This window comes from Capsicum annuum, chromosome 8, assembly GCF_002878395.1.
Source record: "Capsicum annuum cultivar UCD-10X-F1 chromosome 8, UCD10Xv1.1, whole genome shotgun sequence".
NCBI classification, from domain to species: Eukaryota; Viridiplantae; Streptophyta; class Magnoliopsida; order Solanales; family Solanaceae; genus Capsicum; species Capsicum annuum.
Genome location: NC_061118.1, coordinates 150,860,134 through 150,884,164, shown reverse-complemented (window position 1 = coordinate 150,884,164; position 24,031 = coordinate 150,860,134). Strand labels below are relative to the sequence as shown.

The window sequence follows — 24,031 nt, the reverse complement described above, 5'->3', positions numbered from 1 at the left end:
ACCTGAGAATATGTACTTTAATTTCCATTACCGACTCTTGTGCATATTCAGGAAGTTAGAGATGTATCATGTATGCCATTAAGATCAGAAAAAGTATGCTTTAAACTGTACAGGAGTAATCTTATTGAATTTGCTTCAATCTAGTTCTAAGCGTTTGCTGGATTTCTTCTAAATGACTAGCAAATGGTATAAGCAATCAACAAAAACAGATCATTTAGTCTTAGCAGAAGAGAGATTGATATCTGTAGATGGACAAATAGTTGTTCATTGTATCATTCAAATGGTACTAGTGTTTGTATTCTGAACAATAGTTCACCCATTATATTACACTTCAGTGCACCTTTCCTATTCTACCCCAAGTTGCAACAAATAACTTCCATCTTTCAGTTCAAAGAAGCATAAAGTTACTCAAAAGTCATGTTTGCCACCTCTTCTCTAACAGAATCAAACAGCGCGGTGGAAAGATAACGCTCCCCAAAACTAGGGAAGATGACCTGCACAGAGAATTAAAATAGAGAATTTTAGGCTAGTGTTCATTTGCTTCAGCCGTAGAGATATATCTTAAGGAGCCATGGTAGCTCCAAAGTAGCAACTATCAGCTCATAATTCTGCAAAGCAGTTACAGGAACGTCGTCTAAGATAATACAAGATACAGTTCAACCATAAAGCTGTTAGCATTTGCATGTTAAAAACGAGCAGATGAATGAATATGTTGACTAGATCCCAAATTCTTGTATGTCATCAAGGATTCCAAAGTTAAAACTACAGATAAAGAGACATAGAATATGGGCATGAAAACAAAGTGTAAACTGCTATTGTCTGTTCCTGAGCATCTACGATGATATCAGACAGGAAAAGATTGGCATGTCATAATTACTATGGTGATAACATTTTAACATAAACGTCCGTGCAACTTTGGTGGAATACCAAGCAAATTCCTGAAGTGAATATCAGTGTAATATCTGATTTGTTGACCATCACCTGACCTCACCCGGGAGCCCCACGCCGAGTGATTTCCCCTCAAAAAACTATACATATATGTTCGGAAACTTAACATGTGATTTAGCAAAAAAAGAACCATTGCATGTGGGTTTGGGCACTTCATTGATTTGACTTACCCAGGCTTATCAAGCAAAGATCTTCTAACACCAAAACTTGAAGGTAAGTTTTAAAGAGTGGTGTTTAGACCGACTATGTTGTATGGGGTGGAGTGCTGACCAATCAAGAACGCTCATGTTCAAAAGATGCAAGTTGTGGAAATGATGTTGAGAAATACGTGTCGGCACACTAGGGGAGATAAGATTATCTAGCGTTTGACCATAGATTCCTAAATATTTTTGGCAAGTCATTTTGGGGTGAAGTTTCACCATGTGTTTGGCCATAGTATTTGGAAAACACATTTCACTTTTAGAAGTTCCCAAAAAATTGAATTTGGCCCAAATACTAGTTTTTTCTAGTATTTGGGAAATTGGATTATTTGCCAAATAATGGCAAATAGTATGGTCAAACACTATTTGCTAAGTCTTTCCGAAAAACTACTTGGGAAATCTATGGCCAGACAGGTCCTTAGAAATGAGGACATCCAGGACGAGGTAGGAGTAGCCTCTGTGGTGTACAAGATGAGGGAAGCGACACTGAGATGGCTTGGGCATGTGACAAGGAGCCCAGTGACAAGGTATGAGAGGTTGGATATAGTGGGTCGAAGGAGAGATAAAGGTAGGCCGAAGAGGTATTGGGGAGAGGTGATTAGACAAGACATGCGCAAATACACTTGCTTAGAATAAAACAGTCTATGAATGACTGAGGTATAAGAAAAAGGGGGAGAAAACAGTACTAAGTAATATGCATTCACCCTGTTAGATGAATTAATTAGACACTGAAAAGTTCCAAAGAGACACATAAAGAGTGCTATGAGGCATGAGCTTACTGAATAGATCTAACTTACCACAATAAGTTTCCCAGCATTTTCTGGCTTTTTTGCTACTGTTACTGCAGCTGCAGCTGCAGCGCCTGATGATATTCCTACCTGAAAATATTCCAGGGGAAGAAGTATAGTTTTGACGATATCAGAACGCACATCACAAATGAAGCGGAGGGCAGACAATCTGCAAATTCAGAAGTGATGTTCATTGATCGGTGAACTTACCAGCAGACCTTCTTTCAATGCAAGAAGCTTTGTCATTTCAATAGCTTCATCACTAGATACCTGAACGTAAATAAAAGCAGAGGCCATCATCATACCAGGAAATATAGCAAGTAACCCCAGTGAACCAAAAAATCAACAGCATTGGAAACATGAAAGAGGACATTAAAATGAATTAACTTTGATCTGTTAATGAACTAAATCAGATGGAAATGTTTCAGAAATAGAGTAAGTTGGAAACTGTTACATTGAAAAGTCACAATTCTGTCAACACAAGGATATATCTAACTTTATCCTACATTGCAATCTAGTCTATGTTCGCAGACTTCATGTCTCGGCTTCTGTGAGATGCATTAATTTTATAACCAAATTGATATTGTAAGTCAGAGCATAGAAGATTCATCACCCAATTAGAGACTAGAGTCATTTGTAAGATATTCAGGTCTTTATAGCAAAATCCATACACATCGAGCAGAAGTTGAGCAGAAATATCATATACATTATAGCAAAATCTCATACACACATGGTAAAATCTGACAGTTATTTATATGGTATACAGGCTTACTTGAAGAACACCATCCAAGATGCTGAGATCAAGAACGGGTGGGATAAAACCAGCACCAATCCCTTGGATTTTATGCGGCCCTTTAATGGTAATAAATTTAACTACACATCAGTATATGACAAATAATAGTTCACAGAAGCAAAGATGAAAATACAGTGTGTGAGAGATGAGCTGGCAAAACTCTTAATAATGAGTGTATAGAAGTGATGCAATGACATATTAGTTTCTATAGTGATTTGGATAATCTGAGAAGACACGGAAAGATGGAAACTTCTTTTTGCTGCAGAAAATGTTGGAGTTCTGCAGCAGAAAACTCTGGATGGTAGGTTGGCAAAAGGAATGCAGTAGAATAGTCCGTAGTGCGACGACACAATGCATGCCATGATGCCAGAGATACCTGGATACCGAGATGTAAGAGGGGTAATGCTAATACTTTTACAACAACAACAAAAAGATAGTGAGATGTGCTAGTGTTTCATGTTCACAAAAAGATGCATCTTTAAGAAAGAATCAAAAGCATCTGTGGTTAATATTCCCAGCTACTATCTGCAGTTATGAATATAATAGAACAGTTCCAATCAATTTGATTAGACAACTCGACAGGGGAAAAACTTGACTGACCTAGTTGCCCTCCATTTAGAATTGCATTTTCGGCTGGTTCAATACCATATACCTGGTTTGCTCGCAACATCAAGGAAGGAAGGAAAATGAGAAACCAAGACAAAACGTCAACCCTCATGATACCCTTCTCTTTCCATCTTCCCACTCACAAACAACCTAACCTTTATTTCTGGATTCTTCTCCTTAAGGAACCTTCCTGCTCCCGTCACTGTGCCTCCAGTCCCAATCCCTGCAATAAAAATATCAACTTTTCCTCCTGTGCACTTCCATATTTCTGGTCCAGTTGTTTCATAGTGGATCTGCATATCGATACTTGATAAGTATGATGTTTTTATAACAAATGAACAAATTATTTGTAAAGGAGACACCTTTGGATTTGCAGGATTCTCAAACTGACGAAAAAAATGACAGTTTGGAGTCCTATCATGTATCTCTTCGGCCTTCTGAAGCACACCATCTAGACCTATGGCTGGATCTGTGATGTATAAATCAGACCCCAAAGCTTTAAGCACAATCCTTCTCTCAAGACTATATGATGCTGGCATCACTGTCTTGAGTTTGTAGCCACGAGCTGCAGCAATAAATGCAAGACCAATGCCGGTATTTCCACTGGTTATCTCAAGGAGGACAGTCTTCATCCGCCATTGTTTCAACATTTGGAATAAATAAGGAAATCATTTCAGTTCAGCCTTTCAGGCAAATAATCATTAAGAACACAGGGAGCGAAAAGTAAAAGTTTCTATCTGTTATATGAAACAACTCAAATAACCTGGTATAAAGAGAAATTGGCATATATGAAAAATTATGTTAATCCTATTTTTCTCATCACAACAAGATTTGTGGAGAAGTACTTGGGAATCATGTAACATCTCTTCAAGCTGTTACTTTTTCCGCCTAATAAGTATTCTGATACGAATTCACACACCTTTCCCGGGGTAATTAGTCCCTTATCTTCTGCATCTTTGATCATACTGTATGCAATCCTACATATCAGTAACAGAGGTGAAAAATTCTGTAAAATTAAAGATTTTTAAAATTTAGATAAGAATGATGCACACACTAGAACGTAGAATCAGGAAGAAAGAAAAGTCCCAAGAAAAAACTGGATCAGGGGATTGAAGGGTAAACACCTGTCTTTCACACTTGCGCATGGTTCCATTGACTCCAATTTGGCTGCAATTTGGGCAGCACAGCCTTCAACGGTTTTATTGAGATATACCATTGGGGTGTTTCCAATAAGCTACATTGAGAAGACAACAATATGAGATGATTTGAAGCTAAAAAAAAGGACCTAAAGAGTGCCAAGAAAGATCTCAGCAAGGGAAATACTTCTGTGACATCCTTCGCTATCGAATCCTTTTCTTCCATATTTCTTTACTGACTTACTGCAACAAGATAAAAGAGCTACACATAGTTAATAATATGAAGAGGAGAACGTATGTAACCTACTTAACTCTCATGGAAGTGAAACCATAACGTATGATGAGCCGGATATTGAATGCGTTATGTGTATAACATATAAGAAAAAGACCTATTTGGACTTTGACACTCTTGGAAGTGATTCCACAACAAAATCATCAACTTTACAAGTATATTAAAGTACGAATAGGTTGAAGTGAGTTAGAAGAAGAATATGATATTAACCAACACAAACAAAGACACTGATCAGGCATCTCAAAGAGCAGAAAAAGAATGACAAAAAGAACAGAAAAGAAGAAACAAATTAACTTAGATAGGACGTAATCAGCTACTCAAAGCCAGCTGGATATGTTTCCAACAGAGATATTTTGTTATTGTCTTAGGAAAATGAAGGGTTGCCGTAAGGAACTACAAAGCCTTATGGACTAACTACAAAGCTTTATGGAATAAACATGGGACATGATTATCTGGAACCAGAAATTCAAAAAAAATCTCTCAATGGCAAGTTTGGACACTTGATTCAATTGAATCTATTTTATGCAATGCAACAGAGACCAAAAATCCATATACTGCAAAAACCATGTTAAATAAACAATTAAGTGAAAGAAGTGGGCAAGCTAAATAAGAGTTACCTAGGAGAAAAGTGTTTGTGGAAAGGGGGATCGCGAAAGGTATAACAGGCGAACAAATGAAATGCAGCAGACAATCCCAAGCAAAAAGCAGTGAAAAAATTATAGCTCCAGTATCTGTTCAAAATAACTTATTTCCTCAAATCAGAACCAACTCATAAGAGAGACCATCAGTTTAAGAACATCATCTGATGACAAAGATGCCTAGTAACTTGGCAAACAGACAGAAAAATCACATGTGTTTACTCGAAATAAATGCCATGAATCAACTTTGCGGAGACCAAATGAGATTTCAGATGGAGTACAATCAATTAAAACAAAGAAATAGCTTGTTCGTGTAAAAACTCAACCCCAAAAGTTAGCTCATGATAGGATGATTACCCAAGTCCATATAAACAGATTAATAGTCTATTTCCCAACCAATGTGGAACTCTAACTCACTCTACTTGTCTAACACCCCCTCTTCTCTCTCAGGCCCAACGGGAGCATAGACTGGGAGCCCAAATGGGAATGGACTTGTTTTAAACACTATGTAAAGATATGACAATAGGACCTAACTCAATCCCAAAAACTAGCTCACCGGGGGAGGATTGACGAAGTCCATATAAGTTGATCACCTATCCATCCCCCAACTAATGTGGGACTCTAACCCATCCTAATAGCTCAATTCATTGAAATGAAAACCATGAACTTGTCAAAAGAGGTAATAACAAAAACTGACTCTGGAGTAAAGGTACTAATTTTATAGTAATTCATGCTGTCAGTTTCATGACAACTGACAGCATGAAACTGAGGAAGAGCCCAATATATTTTCCACAACTAGTAGCTAACAAATTACCATAAAATGAAAAACACAGAGAAACTTTAGATAAGCAAAGTGAGAAAATTCAAGCTCAGCACATTGTTCACCTAATGTAATTGACAAACATAATCATCCTTCAAATAAACAGACATCATCTACTAGTAATTGCTTCAGTTACAACTTAGAAAAAACTAATCAAACAGTGCCTTTTATCTGATGAAGTCAACAAGTTATTCATAAATAATTCAAGAACCCAATTTCTTTGTGGTAATGGGAAGAGAAAACAGTACCTTTTGATGGTTGCTATCTTCCTTATCTTGCCACTACTCTGCAAAAACCGAAAAAAGACCAAAAAAATGGTTGGTATTTATAGTAATATATATATACACACACATTAGTTGCCTGTCACATAGGCAAACAACCTCGTATGATGTGATATGCAACTTGTCCCTACACCAACCTAACTGAGTTGTGGTGCAATGGATCAGAGTTTGATTCTCGATATAGAAAAATTTTTATTGGGAGCGATGCCAACTTAGAAACCAAAAAAAAATTGTCCCTACGCTCATTTCTTTTACTACTTATTCTCCCAACTTCTTGATTTTATTATAAATTATAATAATTAATAATTTAAAATAATTAAAAACATGTAAAAGATCATGATTAAAAAAATTTGATTGAATCTCAAAATTTAAAAGATATCACACAAATTAAAACGAGAAAGAAGTTTTCAGTTTCTCAGATAAAATAAAATGGCGGGTAGAAAGTACAAACTTTTGTCCTTTTCAATAGGAAAATTATTATGGAGAAAACGCAAGCAATTACGTTAATGCGACCATGCAAGTGGCAGACATATATTTATTTATTCTACAAAAGACTACATTTTGTAGAATAAATTTATTGCTTTTTAGCGCACACGATCTAGACAGAGAATTTTCGCATCATGTCAATTATATTTTTACCAAGACTTTTTAGAATTGATATACTTAATAAACTAATGTTGAATTTTTATACTACTTTCTTCATCTATTTTTATTTTGTTATATTTTAATTTAATATATTTATTAAAAAATAATTAATAACGGAGTTTTTACTTATCACATTTTGAATTGACATATTTATTAAGAAAAATAATTAATAACATAATTATTTTATCGTATTCCTTCCGTTCGATTTTATTTATCATAAATTTCTTAATTGTATTTTACTTTTAATTATTATTTTTGACATATCAAAAAAAGACAACTTCTTTTTTTCTATTTTATCTTTAGCATTAATTATCTTTTCTCCAAATTAATTTATGTAAACATCATTTAATAGAGAAGTATGATAAAATAATCATATTATTAATTGTTTTTATTAATAGATATACCAAGTAAAATTGTGACAAGTTTAGTGGGTATTTGGGTTAGCTTTTAATTTGATCAAACTAGCTTATAAATTACTTTTTGCTTAAAAAACTGTTTGTCAATTTTTATAATTGCTTTAAAAAGTTAATTTGGGCTTTTTTTTAAGCCAAAAACAAAAAGTTGACCAATTAAATTACATTAATGTCCCTTATAATTATTCCTTATTTCAATTTTACCCTTGTAGCCCTAATTCTCCTTCACTACATTTATATATTTATTGCTTTTTCTTGCCCTAGTCATGATATTAATTTAACTTATCTTAATCTTATTATTATTATTATTATTATTATTATTATATTATTATTATTATTATTATTTTAATAATAATTTCAAATGAATATAATTCAATACTAGTACAATTTGTAGTTAAATACTTTTATAATGAACAAAAATTATTAAATTCACATAAATTGAAAACCCATAGAATCTAGCCTAGCTCAAAACAATTATTTTACACCTACATTAAAATATCATAAATAAAAAAATAATCTTATTAATTCACCTCTTAAAAAATCTTTTTAGAAACTTAACAAACAACATAAACACTCTCAAAACGAATTAATTACAAGGGTAATATAAAAAAAATTAATTAATATTTTCTTTATTTAGTTAGGTGATCAACTAAAATGAGACAATTATTTTATAAGATAATCAATTAATATGGGACGAAGAGAATACTATTATTAATCTGATTTTAATTTTTGTTTTTCGACATTTTAATTGAACATTTCCACTTTTGTATTTACGGCGAACTTAACTCTAGCCATATTAGTACCTCTTTTGTATGAAACTATTTATCTATTAATGTAATTATAATGATTAGTAACATATATATTTTACTTTAATGATAAGATCGGCATATATATTAATACTATCCTCGAAGGTTAAAAGCAACAAATCCAGTTTAATAAGAAAATGAAGTGCCGTCACAAATTACACCTTAATAATACGAAATCTTAATGTATCCATGAAGAAAATAATAATTTTTTAATATATAACTATCTTTTTCAAACACAAACATTCAACACTTAAACTGTTAAAAGAAAAAGTTTTTTGCGCACAAATTAATAGTCATTTATGAAAATATTATATATATATATATATATATATATATATATATATATATATATATTTTAATTTTTTTTTCAATAAAAATAAAAAATAATATACTTTATATTTAATTCTATATATTATTAACAGATATAAGGGTATTTCAGGCATTTTGACTAAAAAAAAAGTTCTTAAAAGTATTATTTACCAAACACATCAATAATTTTTTTTCAGTTTCAGCACTTTTATCCAAACACGTAACTGCTTATTTTTAAAATAAGTTCAGCACTTTTAAAGAACTTTTTAAAAGCCACTTTTTCCAGCCTATCCAAACGGACCCTAAAAGCGAATGGAGAGAGTAGCACTCCTATTAAATGATGTTTATATTATGTCATGAAATTAATTTGAAGAAAAACAATTAATGCTAATAATACAATTAAAAAAATATATTTTTCTCGATACGTAATAAATGACAAGTAAAACTAGAAATATAATTAGGAAATTAGTGACAAGTAAACATGGACGGGGTGAACATAATTAAACCTTGACATAATACACAAATATGCTCTTTAACTTGGTCTCAGATCACATCTATGACCTCTAACTTTGGGTGTACACACGTAGGCACTTAAACGTGTATAAAGTTGAATAAGTAGACACATATGTTATATGTGGCGTCCTACGTGGTCAATTCTTGTCCTACATGGCGTTCTATGTGTATGATATCACATAGCACATACGTGTCTATTTATTCAACTTTGTACAAGTTTGAGTATCTATTTATGAACACCCAAAATTAGAGGTCATAGATGTGATTTGAGATAAAGTTAAACCATCTATTTATATTTTGTTAAGTTTACATGTTCATTGGGAATGCACAATTATGTTATGTGAGATTTGTGATTTAATGATTCCCTTAGCTTTATCATTAGTTAATTATTTTCTTCATCTTAATTTAAGTACTAATATTTGACTATGTATGAAGTTTAAGAATGAAAGAAAGATTGTGGTACGAAAAAAAATATTTTTCTGAAAAATAAGTGAATGTCTTATATATTTCCTAGTGTTTGTAATAAATAAAAAAACAAAAGACAATCCAAGAACATTTATGTAATCAAATAAAAACAATGGAGTGAAATGGGATGAAAAGCAGAGGTGGAATTAGTATTTTCTTTGAGGGAATTCAAACTTTGAAGAAAAACTAGTCAAAGGGTGTAACATTTTTAATATATTCACAACGAATCATTTTAATCACGTATTAATAATATAATTTTCTATCAAAGAAAGTTCGAATAAACATCCTAGTAAAAGGCTGGTTCCGTTTCTGATAGGAGTGAGGTTTGGAGGTGGAACGAAGTGAGATGGTTGGGGTGAGTGTAAGATAGATCGGTAGGAGACAATAAATTTGAAATATCGCTTATAAATTATTAATTTTTTTTTTCTATTTTCATTAGGAAAATTACTTTCCTCTCTTTTAGAAAAATTATTAATCAAAACATTGACCTGCCAAATATGGAAAAATTGCACACACACCCTAAATGTAATACGATTAATATTTTATTAGAACCTACTAAACAAGAAATTGTGTAACTTTCTTTATTTTATTTTAGTTGACTTTTACTTCCTTTATTTTATTTTAGTTGACTTTTACGCTAAAAATATTTTCTTTCTTTTCTATTTGTCCACTTTAACAATCAAGAAAAAAATGTTATCTTCTTTCAGTATTATCCTTTATCACTAAGGGCCTATTTGAAAAATCACATGATAATTGAAATTAATGTAATTATTAAAGTAGTAATTATTAGCTTAATAATTACACAACCTAGTAATTATCCCGACCTATTTGCTTACCACAATATAATTGCAGTAGTGTACTTCTTGATTGCACAAATATATAAACATGATTATATTAAGTGTTTAAAATAAATTAATTATCAAAAATTTAAAATTACTAATATTTACAAACAAGGGCTTTACAAAAGATATTGAATTAGGTAATTAAGACATGTGTCGTTTTTTATAAATATATTAATTAACAGCCATATGCTTTTGACTAACAATTTACTAATAAATAATATATTTTTTAAAATTAGTATATTTTAATTAAATTAATACTAAAAATTAAAAGTACATGATTTTTATGAAAATATTAAGAAATGTATGTTTGACATAAAGATTAATATCACAAATATAATGTCATAAAATTATTAAAACATTTGACAAAAGGATAATCTATCATTTCTAAATACTAAAGCAATGTGAAAGATCAAATCAATACTATTAAAAAATAATTTGAAACAAAAAATATAACGTGAGTTCAAAATTCAACAAAAAAAGTTAACATAATACTTTTATGTCAAATGTCAGCATAACATACATAAATATATTTTAAAAGAAAAGTATTATGTTAACTTAATGAATTCGACTTTAATTTAAAAATTAGTATATTAACACAATTATGCTAAATGAAAAAATAAACAATAAATAATATGAACAATTGCATGGAATCACAAGAAGTAAAGGTTGGGAAATGAGAATGAAATGAAATACAATTAATGTAAATTAAAAAATATATTTTCTAAAAATTTTAGAATAATAAAATTAAAAAGATTTTAAAATAACAGAAATAAAAAAATAATCAACTTGTAATTACACCATGTAATTACCAACAAATCACAGCTCTCCCTGAGAATTGAAGAGTGTAATTACTCCTGTTAATTACACCTAATTACATACTAATCAATAATTACCTGGTCAACCAAATAGGTCCAATAGTATAAATACACTCAATTACATCAAATTTTGTTACCAGTATGGCTTTCCAAACAGATACTAAGTAAATGCAAGTATAAAATAATAGTGATCAAATTTAGATTTACAAAACATAATTCAACAACAACAACATACCACTTATATTTCCACACAATAGATAATTTAATAAAATAAACTCCTAATAAAGTATCTTTTTTAAAACAAGTGTCAAAACAGATGTTCTTTTTGCATTATGAGAGAAATGTCTACTCCACTTGAGGGCTTTTGATATATGGACTGAAATTATTGGGCACGTGATGAGGAGGGGTTCTGAGGCTTCCGTGCGGAGGTGTGAGACACTGACTATGGATGATTTTAAGCGGGGTAGAGGTATACCGAAGAAATATTGGAGGAAGGTGATTAGGCATGATATGAAGTTGTTACAGCTTACGGAGGACATGACCCTTGATAGGAAGCTGTGAAGGACGCGAATTAAGGTAGAGGGTTAGGGGGTGGGAGTGCGTCGAAAGTTTTTTGTTTGTGGTGTTGAGTGATGTTTATGGTTTGGATAGATAGTTTCTAGTTTATCTTGCTTTGGGTATTATTAACGATGTTATTTTCATTGTATCTTGTTTTATTGCTATTCCTCATTATCTTAGATTGCTTTATTTTATCTTATCTTATCTTGCTTTAGATTATTTTATTATTTTATTTTGAGTCGGAGATCTATCGAAAATAGCCTTGCTATCTCACTTTGAGGTAGTGATATGAACTGCGTACACTTACCCTCCCAAACCTCACTTGGTGGAAATATACTGGGTATGTTGTTGTTGTTGGCCACAAATGCCAAGTAAATAAAACAAACGGAGTACATAAATTGAGGCGAAGGAGTTCCTATTATCCATTTCTTTTTGGGAAAAAGAAGTTGACTGGTCCAAATTAATTTAGTACTTCCACATTATATAGTTTTTTCATGCCACCATGTAATTATCTATACTACTACCCTATTAATTACTCCAATATATATGAACCCATTATAACCCATCAAGCACTTGCTATTGTATGCTAGTAAATTTACTTACACATCACCATTCTAACTAAAAAGTTAGTTGGGCCTACATATACTATCTTAACTAAAAATTACACAAATACATAACTTATATTTTTAATATTACAAAAAATCTCAACTCCCTATACATATTACAAAAATTTCAACATATACACAGAATGCTATATATATGTCGGTTATGTTATGTATATTAATAAGAAGAGAGAGTAAAGTAATTGAAAAAGTGGGAGAAAGTGTAATTACTCCCAAAAAGGTTAGGTTGATATTTATGTTATTTATACATATCTTAATAAGAAGTTTAGTTGGAACATTGGATTTGTATATCATGTATACTCTCTCTTGGATCCATAATCAACAAACAAAATATTCACAAGTTATACAATATATTCTTACAAGAATGAGTTCTCCAGTGGTTTCTATTTAGCAGTTAACAATCTAAATACATCTCCAGATGGTTTACATTTAAAACATGGCTGGGAATCAAACAATTATGTTTAGCTAAACTATATTAATAATGAAGTGAAAAAAAGTTTTAACTACGTGATATCCATTATTCATTTATGCATTTTAGTTTCTTTAAGGTACATTGTGGTGTTGTTTCTGTTGGAATTTGCGCCATATACAAGTGTTATTCATGATGGTAAAAATGAACAAAGATTATAACAGTTGAACTGGAGAAAAGTGGAAATGACGTGGGATCCATTTTGGTCAAATGGTCGTGGAAGCTTTTACTCGAGGAGTAAATATCGCGTATTTTGGTATATGTCAGTGGTATACAATCAGTTTATGCACCGATGAATATTTTTATACCGACGCTCTTTTTCTATTATTTCTTTCTGCCATATCCTTACTAGCAGGTTAGTTACACTTACAATTGAAACAGAAACAAGCATTTCCTGGTTCAGAAATGTCGGTTCTCATAGGAATCATCATTTGTCAGGAGTCAGGACTCTTTGGCGTAAGATAATACGTATTGAAGTACAAAATTAACATATGCAGTTGAGTCAGAATGGCCATAGTTTGGAAAATGAAGTACTGTCCATGTCAGAAATCAGAATACATATTTAAAAGTTATATTTTTTAAAAGTGAAAAACATAGTAACATAGGATCTAAACTGGAACTCTTTCCTTTGAAACAGAATTCAGACTAATTACTTCCTTCTCGTTTAAATTTTTCCTTTCAAGTTATACATGCCACAGAAATGCAGAAATGGATCATTTTTCCTGATAATCAGACCTCCTCATCCTTAAGGAGGAAGCATACTAAGGGAATTCAGACCTTTTTCACCAAACAAGAGATAATACATGTATGACGAAACATGGAGGAGAAATCAACAACAACAACAACATACCCAGTGGGGTCTGGGAAGGGTAGAGTGTACCCAAACCTTACCACTATAACTCTTGGAGGTAGAGGTTGTATCCGAAAGACCCTTGGCTCAAGTGAAGCGATGTGTTGGAGAAATCAATGGACAAAATCAAATACACTCAACTTGATCAAGGAGCTCGGAGTGAGAGAAAGCGCCAAAATCACACTCAGATAAGGATACAAGAACAACGAGCATAGATGACATGGCCAAGAAAGCACTACTAGATACTGAAAGAGTTGAGAATACTTTCATGTTAAAAGCTATCGACATTTTGGATCCATCAAAAAGGTTTACGTGGTAAACGACGACTCTATCCATGTTTGAGGTTTAGACTCTCACGAACTCAGGTACGCATTTTGTTTACTCTTTCTTGTAGATCCTTGGCACTCCCTACTCCTTGGTGCATCTTCTTTAATACACAGAGTTCTTCACCAATCAAAAAGATACAGAGGCAACGATTAGAAAGATTGAAACTGAGGGGAGATGATGGAGGACAAAATCAAGACCTAGCACCTAGTTGATCTAAATTAGACACTGCAAACACATCAAAGGAAAAATGGGAAACAAATATAGCTAATTGACAGTTACGTATCAAGGAAGAACCACATCAGAGATGATCTCATAGACGAAGTTTTCTCATATTTCATTGATATGACATACACAGAAGAACAAAACCAGACAGTTTGGCTGACTTTCACTCTGTCAAACTATGTCACTTCATAATAGTGTGGGAGTCTTTCTAAGCACTAAAATCTTTTGAGAAGAATATATTGTAGAAGATAGTTTCTCTCTGGATCGCCCTTGGGCATCGAAACGAAACAGGGTGGAGCTCTCAACACAAATGTCAACCAAAAGAAGAAAAAAGGAAGCTGAAAATGCTAATAACAAAGATTTTAAGATGCAATTGTACAGATAGAATAAAATACCTCATTTACCTAACATACCTGCTTCACACACAAGAGATACCTTTTGGGCTCATATTTTGTGCTTATGTGCATTTCAATAAATAATCAAGGAACAGTCTGTCATCTAACAACCAACACAATACCAAGATCGCTCATTGCCAAACGGAAGCACTGTGACATTCAAACTGACGATAAAAAATATAAATGAATCAAATTCTAAATAGCAAACAAAAAGTAGTTAATTTCAGTGCTCCCAATGAATAACTAATCTTATTTAACCACAGATCATTGGATTAGAACGCTAGAGCCATATATTACCTCTTACTGCTTTGACATCGTTCAAATGCCTCAAAATTTTGTTTCAGTTATTTCAGTCAACTCAAGCGCAAGAACAGTCATATAAAACTTGAAAAGGGATACGTGAGTCTCTCGTGAAGGTTGGCATATTTCGATCTGTACTTCTTTTTGATAAGGTATATCTCGATCTGTACGAATGATCAGTCTTGCTTGAGCTTGATTCATATTATGAGAATGATACATCATCGAGCGAACAATTAGCTCACATGTTTTCATGGGATTATGCCATGCAGGATGATTTATGGTATCTGTTGCACTTCCTTTTCGATCCCTACTATAAAATGGACTTATCTGCTCAGTGTATTCTGTTCATTTACACGGAATGCAATATTCTGGCATCCATGTTACGTGAGAATACTTGTAACTTCAATGGTTCGTTAAGTTTTTAATTAGTTTAACAATAATATCCATTTCCTTATAGAAAAAAATTTAACTGGTCCGAACTAAGCAGTATATAGCTTAACCTCTATGTGTTCACCGTATATAGCTTTTTTACACCATCAGCAACAACATGTAATTATCTATAGTACTACTTATTGTCTACCCTACAAACAAAACAAGTTATAACAAATCAAAACACTAGATATTGAAAAGTTATTCACACAGTCACTGTAAGCAAGTAAATGTACTTACAAATTACTATTCTAACTAAAAGGTTAGTTGGGCACACATATAGGTTGGTAGCTTAATTAGAAGTTTAGGTGGAATATTAATTTGTATATATAGGTTTTGTATACTCGTCTTCCAGAATCAATAAATAAAAGTAATAATACATTTATAAGAATGAGTTCTCCTCATGATTCAAAATTCCTCTTTTCCATGTTCTTCTTGTTATCCATGAACTACATACACTTGACAAATGGCATCAACTTTAACCCAAAAGTAACTGTTGTCATTCGTAATAACCTCCCAAACAACTCTGGTAAATTGAAATACCATGTTCAGTCTCGTGACGATGACTTTGGCCTTCATTCTCTAAATGTGACTGAGGAATTTAGTTTCTCCTTTCACGAAAATTATATGGGTACCACTCTGTTCTACTCTCACTTTTAACAAGTTCTTGATGGATGAAGATGAATTGCAAGGGACAAATTACCCACTGCTAATCCTCCAACTTTAGTTGGTTTTGAATAATTATCCATCCCTATGCCGAATCAGAGGATTAGCTTACTCATACAATGGTGAAAACCAAGGAAAAATCTATTTGTTGAGATGGAAAAAGATGGTAAATATGATACTAAAGGAACACTGTGAGGTGTTTTGTTGTCAATTTCTAACGGATGGCAAAGTTAAGTGTCTATGGAAAAAATGCAGACAAAAATAATAGAACTCAGAAAACAGTCTATACACTGCAACTTTCCCTTGAAATAAAGATCAAACCAACTAGCTCCTTCATTAAACTTTTCCATTTCAATCCAAACAAACACATGCAAGAAAACAGCTCTCGTTTTAGTTCTTCTTGATGATTAAGCCTCACCCAGAAGCGGTTTTCACCAAACAAGAGATAATATCTGAGACTGAGAAGGATGCTAGATTATCATTTAATAAAAGAACACAGGAATAATGACAGCAGCATGAAGAAACCCGTTAGGGAAATCAATAGGAAAAATCAAATCTACTCATTTTTATTAACTTGATCAAGGGGCTCGTAGTGACAAAGCATCGATTGTGGTCCAAATCATACTCAGAAAAGGATACAGAATAACAAGCATAGCCATGCACGACATATGGTTGTGCGCCAATAAAGCACTACTAGTTACTAAAGGAGTTAGAATATTCTTATGTGAAAAGCAACCAACATTTTGGATCCATAGAAAATGTTTGCTTGGTTGACCACTAATCTATCCATGGTTGTGGATTAGACTCTCTCAAACCAACTTTCTCATTTTGAATAGTCTCCCTTATAGATGCTTGGCACTCCCTAATGTTGGTGCTTCTTCCTTTCTGTACATGTATCTCATGCACCTCCTTGGTGCTTTCCCTCAAATACACATTATTCTTTACCAATCAAGAGATCCATGGGAAAGGACTAAAAAGACCGAAACTGAAACGAGATGCTGGAGGAACATAATTGATCTGAATTGGCCAGTGCATCATCGGACAGAAACGGAGCAAAAGGAAATATGAAACAAATATAGCTTATGGACAGTACATATCATGGAAGAACCACATTAGATGCATGATCTCATAAACAAAGTTTTCTTTCCTATGATATGACATAGAAAGGTCAACACACAGATAGTCGACTGAGTTTGCTCCTGGCACACTATATTTCTTCCCAACAGTGTATGAAAATCTTACTGAGCATTTCATGAGAAGGAAGAGATGGTAAAATAGTTTCTCTCTGAGTCACTCTTGGACATTGAAACAAATAGGGGTGGAGGTGTAAACATACATCTCAACGAATAAAAAAGGAAAGCTGATAATGGTAGAGAAAAATTAAAAAGGGGCAAAGAATTTAAGGACATAACTATAGAGATAGAATAAAATGCCTCGTTCCATAGCATATCTTAGTTCTCTGTCTATTTTGGTGTTTAAGTGAGAAGAAATATTATACCTTTTGGGCTCACATTTTGTGTTAATGTGAGCTTCCATAAATTATCAACGGACAATCTGTCACCTAAAACCAATGCAATAAAAAGATCGCAAATTGCCAAAAAGAAACATTGTGAAATCCAAAGTGACAATACAAACACATAAATGAATCGAATGCAAAAATAGCAACCAAAGGGGAGGTTAAACTTCAGTGCTCACAATAAATCATGAATGCTATTTCACCAGGATGGTTCATATCATTAGGACCTATTATGTCACACCATTGTTCAAATGCCTTAACCTTCACTTGCCTCAGTGGACACAAGCAACAACAATCACACTTGAAAAAAGGATATATGAATCACTAATGTTGAAAGTTGGCATGCTCCGGTTAGTACTAATGATCACCTGAAACAAAACTTTTCTTGAGCTCGATTCGTATTATGAAAAAAAAAACATCTTTGAGCAAACACTTAGCTTGTCTGGAAATTATACCAAACTACAATAAGCAATTATAAACTCGCCTCAGCTGAGTTACACCTCTACACGAATGTTAATGCATATATTTCGGGTCAATGTTAAAGCGAAGAATTCCATTCTAAACCATGTACAAATATTATACATGTACACATACATACACACAAATATACTAACTTCAAAACTTTCTGAAATAACCACTCTCTTATTGAAGGAAATAACCCGACAAAAAGAAGACAAATCCCAAAAGCAATCCACCATATATAAGCAGTGCCTTTTGGCCAGAGGTAAGAGTATTACCACCTAAACCATACTGCTGATTCTGAGCAAACCCCGCAATCTCCACGCTCTTACTATCAAAGAAACTCTTTGCAGCACCACAAGTCGGACACCTCCAATCTTCCGGGAGCCTATCAAATGGCAAACCAGGAGGAATAGGATAAGAAGGGTCCCCTACAGCTTCATTATACTTGTACCCACAAGACCTGCACTCATATATCCCAGTATTCAACACAGCAAACTTCTCCTCAAGCCTCCTCTTGTCAAACTTCTCCTCCTCCTCCTGCTGCTGCTCTGCTTCTGGTTGCTGTTCTGAAATGGGTTGGTCTTCTTTTGAGACGTCGATGGACTTTGGTAGTGGATTGAAATGGGTTCTTGGGTTGTTGTAAAAAGATGAAACTGAGTGGGATTTGAGGTGGAATGGTGGGAATGTGAGATGGGTTTTGGGTTTTGGGGTGGATGGTTGAGTGAGTGAAGAGAGGCTGAATATGAACGCAGCTCTTGTAGTTGCCATTCAAGAAGCTTCTGGTTCTTGTTGTTGCTGTTGTTCCTTTGGATGAAAATGGATCAGTGGTGCTTGAGTTTGCTGTGGGGCAACATGTGTGGGTGGATATAGAGAAACCAACCAACAAGGATCCATGAAAAAGCATATGCCCTTTCATATTTGGGGGAATTGGATAAGGTATATAAATAATCTTATTCTATAACTTATTTTTCTGTCACATGAATGCATAAATTAGCTTTTTAATTTCATCTCAACTACTACTTGTAATTTTTTAACTTTGACTACAAAGTATAAATTTATATAAAGTCAAATAAATAAATACACACGTCTTACGTAACATCCTACATTTCTTTGCTTTTCTTATCTCATGTTCTCCTATTTTCTTTTTTTATATCTTTCTTATTCGATTTCATCGCTTCTAGCTTGAGGTTTCAAAATTATTTTACTAATATATATTAAAATTAGATGAACACTTATTTTTATCATTTAAATGAATAAGATGTTGCATATATAGTAACTTCAAATTGCAATATAAAAATGTCCTTTTTTTACGCTAATGTAACACATAAGTGTAACACACGTAAACTAAATTAGTATAGTTACAAATATAGTTTAAATGTTACATGTTTCTAGATAAAGCCACAAATTTCGATGAGTTGAAAATTAAAAATATTTTAGCAATATTATAAGAATTACTTAATTTATCACTAACTGAGGAATCAAAAAAAGAATTGTTTAAAAATATACAATATTTAATTTTATTTGAGACGACAATAATATGAAGATTTTTTAAAGTTGTAATAATTGTGGATTGCAAGGACGATGGAGGTTATTTTTTCTAATTTCAATTTAGTCAAGTTATCATGTATTACTTTCTGAGAGTTTACTTGTATTATCGTCAAAATATGAATTGTCCATCTCTATTCTATTTTATGTTTCTTTTCTTCTCTTCTTCGCGTTCTCTTCCTCTCCTTCTTTCTATTTTTCTTTACGGTTTGATTTTAGGTTTCTCTCTCACAATTTGATTTAATTTGTTGAGATTATCTTTATTTTTTTGCCATCTCCAATTTGAGTATTTGAGGTTTCACAATATTTTTTTTCCGCGTATGTTACTCATTTAGTTTTGGCTAGTTTTCCTCTTTTCGTTCTTTCTTGTATTCTTTATTATCATGAGCGACCAGTAAATGTTATAGAAATAATATATCGAAACACCCCTAAACTTGTAATCAAAATTTACTTTAGACTCTAAACTAATCGGGCAATTATTTACCCCCCTTAACAACTTTCAAGTGAATTTTTTTCCACCCTAATTGTTGACGTGACAATTTTTAAAAAAATCAGCGCATAATTTGCTTTAAAAACATGAAAAATGGTGGCTCCTACCTTTTTAATTTTACAAGTTTTCTTTTATATATATATATATATATGTGTGTGTGTGTGTGTGTGTGTGATTAAAAAAATCAAAAATCCACTTCCATCATCTTCTTCATAACCACCCCCTTCCCCGACCCCCGCCCCCGCCCCCAACACCCCCATATCTTCATCTTCTTCATAACCCTCACCCCATTTCTTCATCTTCTTCATATCCTCCACTCCACCCCACTCCGTTTCTTCATCTTCTTCATTTAGGCTAAAAAAATTTTTGCAAGAACACCATTACCAAGCTTCATTAATCTCTCCCTTCATTAATTTATTTTTTTATTTAATTTTTTCAGATGACTACATCCAATTTGTGATGATAAATAACTTATGACAATTTATCACTTCCTCGTCGTGTGCTTATTGGAGCATTTGAGAAGGTTTGAAATAACGGTGTTAATAGTGAAAAAAATTAAAGCAGGAAGCATTTTCATGACAGATCGAAACAAAGGAACGAATATTAGTATTATTTCTGCTAAATCGTTTGGTAGATCTGGAATTATTGTGATGAGTTTAGGTTTTGTTCTACTTGCAATTGTTGATTTATAAATGTTGATAGAGGAGCCAAGGCTTAATCTACATGAACAAGTTATTTATCAATTTCTTGTTAAATTCGAATCAAGTTATTGGTGTTAATGGTGAAAAATGGTGTTAATGGTGAAAAAGAAATTAAAGAAGGAGGAGAAAAGGGGGTTGGGGGCTATTAAAGAATTGAAGGAGGAGGAACAGGCCCGAGGGTCTTTATATATATATATATATATATATATTATATATAAAGTATAAATATATTTTTTATTTTTTTAAAATATATAAAAATAATATGTTTATTGAATTTTTTTTTTTAAATTACAGTTTCTTATATGGCAATGACATGGTACTGATGTGGCACTGATTTGGCAATTACGTGGGGCGCGTGCACTTCACTCTCCGTATTGAGATTGGTATAATTTTTTTAGGGTGGAAAAAAATTCACTTGAAAGTTGTTAAGGGGGTAAATAATTGCCCGATTAGTTTATGGTCTAAAGTAAGTTTTGGCTACAAGTTTAGGAGTGTTTCGATGTATTATCTCAATGTTATATTAATTTTCATCTTTACGAACTTTTATTTATTTATTTATCATATACATGCATCATCTCAGTATTTAAGAAAAATAGTGATTTTGCAATTTTTCAAGATTATCTTTTGAAAAATACTAAAATATATGATTAGCGTTAAAGAAATAAGCATATATAGGATATCTATTTTTGATAAACAAACGCTATTTCTGTAATTACAATCGAGTCGAGCTGACGTGTATTACTTCCTGAGAATTTATGTGACATTGTCATCAAAATATGAATTGTCACTATTCGTTTTGTTCTACATTTCTTTAATTTACTCATCTTCTTTCATGTCCTTCCTTTCTCTCTGTCTGTCTTTTGAATGTTTGATCTGTAGTTTCACCCCGATAGTTTGATTTGTTGTAGATTTATTTCTATTTCTTTGGATCTTCGATACTATCATTTCTAGCTTACAATTTCATGATATCTTTTTGTCACATACTAAAAATGAGAAGAGCATGCATTTTTCCCATTTAAATGAGTAAAGAATTGCATATATTATAACTTCAACTACAATATTATATGTATTTTATTCTTTTTTCATGCAGTCTTTGTACAAAATACAATACACACGAATAATGTACATACACTAAATTAATATAATTATAAATATAATTTAAGTATTACATATTTTCTATATAAAAGCACACTTTTCAACAAGTTAGAAATTAAATATATCTAACAATATTATAAGATTTATTTAAGAGAAAATGGTCAAAAGTCCCTCCCCCAACCTTTACTCCGAATTCCAACTACAAATTTATACTTTGCGGGGGTCCTATGACCCCCTGAACTATTTTAACGTGAAATTATTATCCTCTTAAACTATTTTAAAATGAAATTATCACCCCACCCCCCGAAAACTGACAACCAGTCATTTGGATTATGGTGTGATGCACGCACTGCCACCAGTTATTTGGGATATGGTGTGATGTATGCGCTGCCACGTCATTTTTTTCTTTTTTTACTCTAAAAAAAAAAAATTATTTCCCATTCTGCTTTCTTTTTCAACCCTATTTCATTTTCTTTCTTCTTCCCCATTTTGCTTTCTTCTTCGCATGTCATTTCCTTTCTTTTTCCCCATTTCACATTTTGCTTCATTCTTTTTTCAACCCAATTTCATCTTCTTCGGTCAAAGATAGAATTAATGGAAAAAAATAGTGGATTAATGAATTCTTGGGAAAGAGAAAATCGAAGAAATGGATTGAAAATTATATATGGCATTGTGGGTTATGTTGGAAATTATATATGACATTGTGAAAATTCAAAGCTCTGAGCTCGTCATTAATGACGATCTTGAGCAAAAAGAGAGGAAATCGGAGTTCTTAAATTTTTTCAAATTTTTTGAATCAGAGTTCCTCATCTTTCTCATTCAAGAATTATTAATCGGAGGAATCTTCTTGTTTCCTTAGTTCAAGTATTTCTTGATTTTGGTAATACCATTTTTCAAATTATCAAAAAACATCATTAATGAGTTCTCGCCATTAATAAGTTCAAGAAAGATGAGAAAATGAAATTAGAGACGAGAAAGATGAGAACTTCATTGCTGAGTTCTTGAATTTTTGTTCTAAAAAGAGAAGAAAAAGATATGATGTGACAAGTAGAATTCATTAAGAAAAAGTAATAATTAAAATATTTATTATATTATTAAAAATAATGATGTGACAATTAGAAAATAAAGAATTTAAAGTGAAATGGAGTTAACTGACATGCCCATGGGCGGTGTAATCACGTCCATTGACAGGTCGGCAACTGGGAGTAATAAATTCGATAAAAATAAGTTTAGGGGGTAATAAGTCACCTTTAAAGGTTGAGTTTGTAGTTCATTTTCTCTTTATTTAATTATTCACTAACTAAGAAATGAAAAGTAAAATTATTCCAAAGAAAATATATAGTACCCGGCGATCATACTTGAAATAATAACAATGTGAAGATTTTCTTAATTACTTTGTAATTAGTGTGGCTCGTAAGATTATTTATGCAATTTCAATATAATTCAATTAACGTGTATTACTTTCTGAGAGTTTCGTGTCATTATTATCAAAATGTGACTTGTCCCTCCACTTCGTTCTATATTTTCTTGTTGCTTCACTCATATAGGTTATTTCTGTAATTTCAATCAAAATATCATCATCTTATTTAGTATTATTTTATCTTGTTATGCTATATGTTGGTGATTCTTTGCTGGATGAAGGTGAAAATCAAGCACGATAAAACTATCATTAATATCTCGCAGTCACATTGATTCAATAAATGAGTGTTTTTGCGATTGAATTTAACTAGTACTCCATCTGTTTTGAAATAAGTGAATTGTTGGGATATTTATTGGTGTTTCAAAATAAGTAAATCATTGAATTTTTTTCCAAATTTGCCCTTATGATTTGACAACCAGTTGACTTTTGAAAAGGTATTACAAGGTCAATTTTTTCTTTTTTTGAGGTAAAAATAAAAAGTTGTGTTAAATTTATGTCTTTAATGTTTTTTCCTTAATATGTATACCAAAATTCAACAATTCATTTATTATGAAACGGAGGAAATATTAAATAGTACTTTTGTTATTCAATTATAAACTCGATAAGTCTTACTTAGTATGAAGGATGAACTAACACATTTTAGTGTTATTATG

At 32.2% G+C, this 24,031-nt stretch overlaps 2 protein-coding genes across 7 annotated transcripts; both read right to left on the bottom strand.

Moving 5' to 3' along the window:
* Positions 1–249: 249 nt before the first annotated feature.
* On the bottom strand, positions 250–6,907 carry LOC107839482 (cysteine synthase). 4 transcript variants are annotated; one of them, XM_047394600.1, is made up of 13 exons: positions 6,602–6,907; positions 6,470–6,507; positions 5,381–5,494; positions 4,659–4,714; positions 4,460–4,569; positions 4,255–4,312; positions 3,698–3,961; positions 3,491–3,628; positions 3,330–3,381; positions 2,709–2,788; positions 2,147–2,206; positions 1,946–2,026; positions 250–494 (listed from the first exon to the last, which is right to left on the bottom strand). In XM_047394600.1, exons 4-13 carry the CDS (start codon positions 4,695–4,697, stop codon positions 405–407), a joined length of 972 nt encoding a protein of 323 aa, XP_047250556.1. In that variant the 5' UTR covers positions 4,698–4,714; positions 5,381–5,494; positions 6,470–6,507; positions 6,602–6,907; the 3' UTR covers positions 250–404. The 4 variants fall into 4 exon arrangements, with proteins under 4 accessions (XP_047250556.1, XP_047250555.1, XP_016538469.1 ...); XM_047394599.1 differs by lacking the exon at positions 5,381–5,494; XM_016682983.2 differs by lacking the exons at positions 5,381–5,494; positions 6,602–6,907 and having other exon boundaries at positions 6,470–6,600.
* A 7,249-nt stretch (positions 6,908–14,156) lies between these two features.
* On the bottom strand, positions 14,157–19,050 carry LOC107839481. Of its 3 annotated transcripts, XM_047394597.1 has the most exons (3): positions 18,403–19,050; positions 17,648–17,710; positions 15,768–16,234 (listed from the first exon to the last, which is right to left on the bottom strand). In XM_047394597.1, the coding sequence occupies exons 1-3, from the start codon at positions 18,893–18,895 to the stop codon at positions 16,140–16,142; spliced, it is 651 nt and encodes a 216-aa protein (XP_047250553.1). In that variant the 5' UTR covers positions 18,896–19,050; the 3' UTR covers positions 15,768–16,139. The 3 variants fall into 3 exon arrangements, with proteins under 3 accessions (XP_047250554.1, XP_047250553.1, XP_016538468.2); XM_047394598.1 differs by lacking the exons at positions 15,768–16,234; positions 17,648–17,710 and adding an exon at positions 14,157–14,254 and having other exon boundaries at positions 18,403–19,049; XM_016682982.2 differs by lacking the exon at positions 17,648–17,710 and having other exon boundaries at positions 18,403–19,049.
* Positions 19,051–24,031: the final 4,981 nt, after the last annotated feature.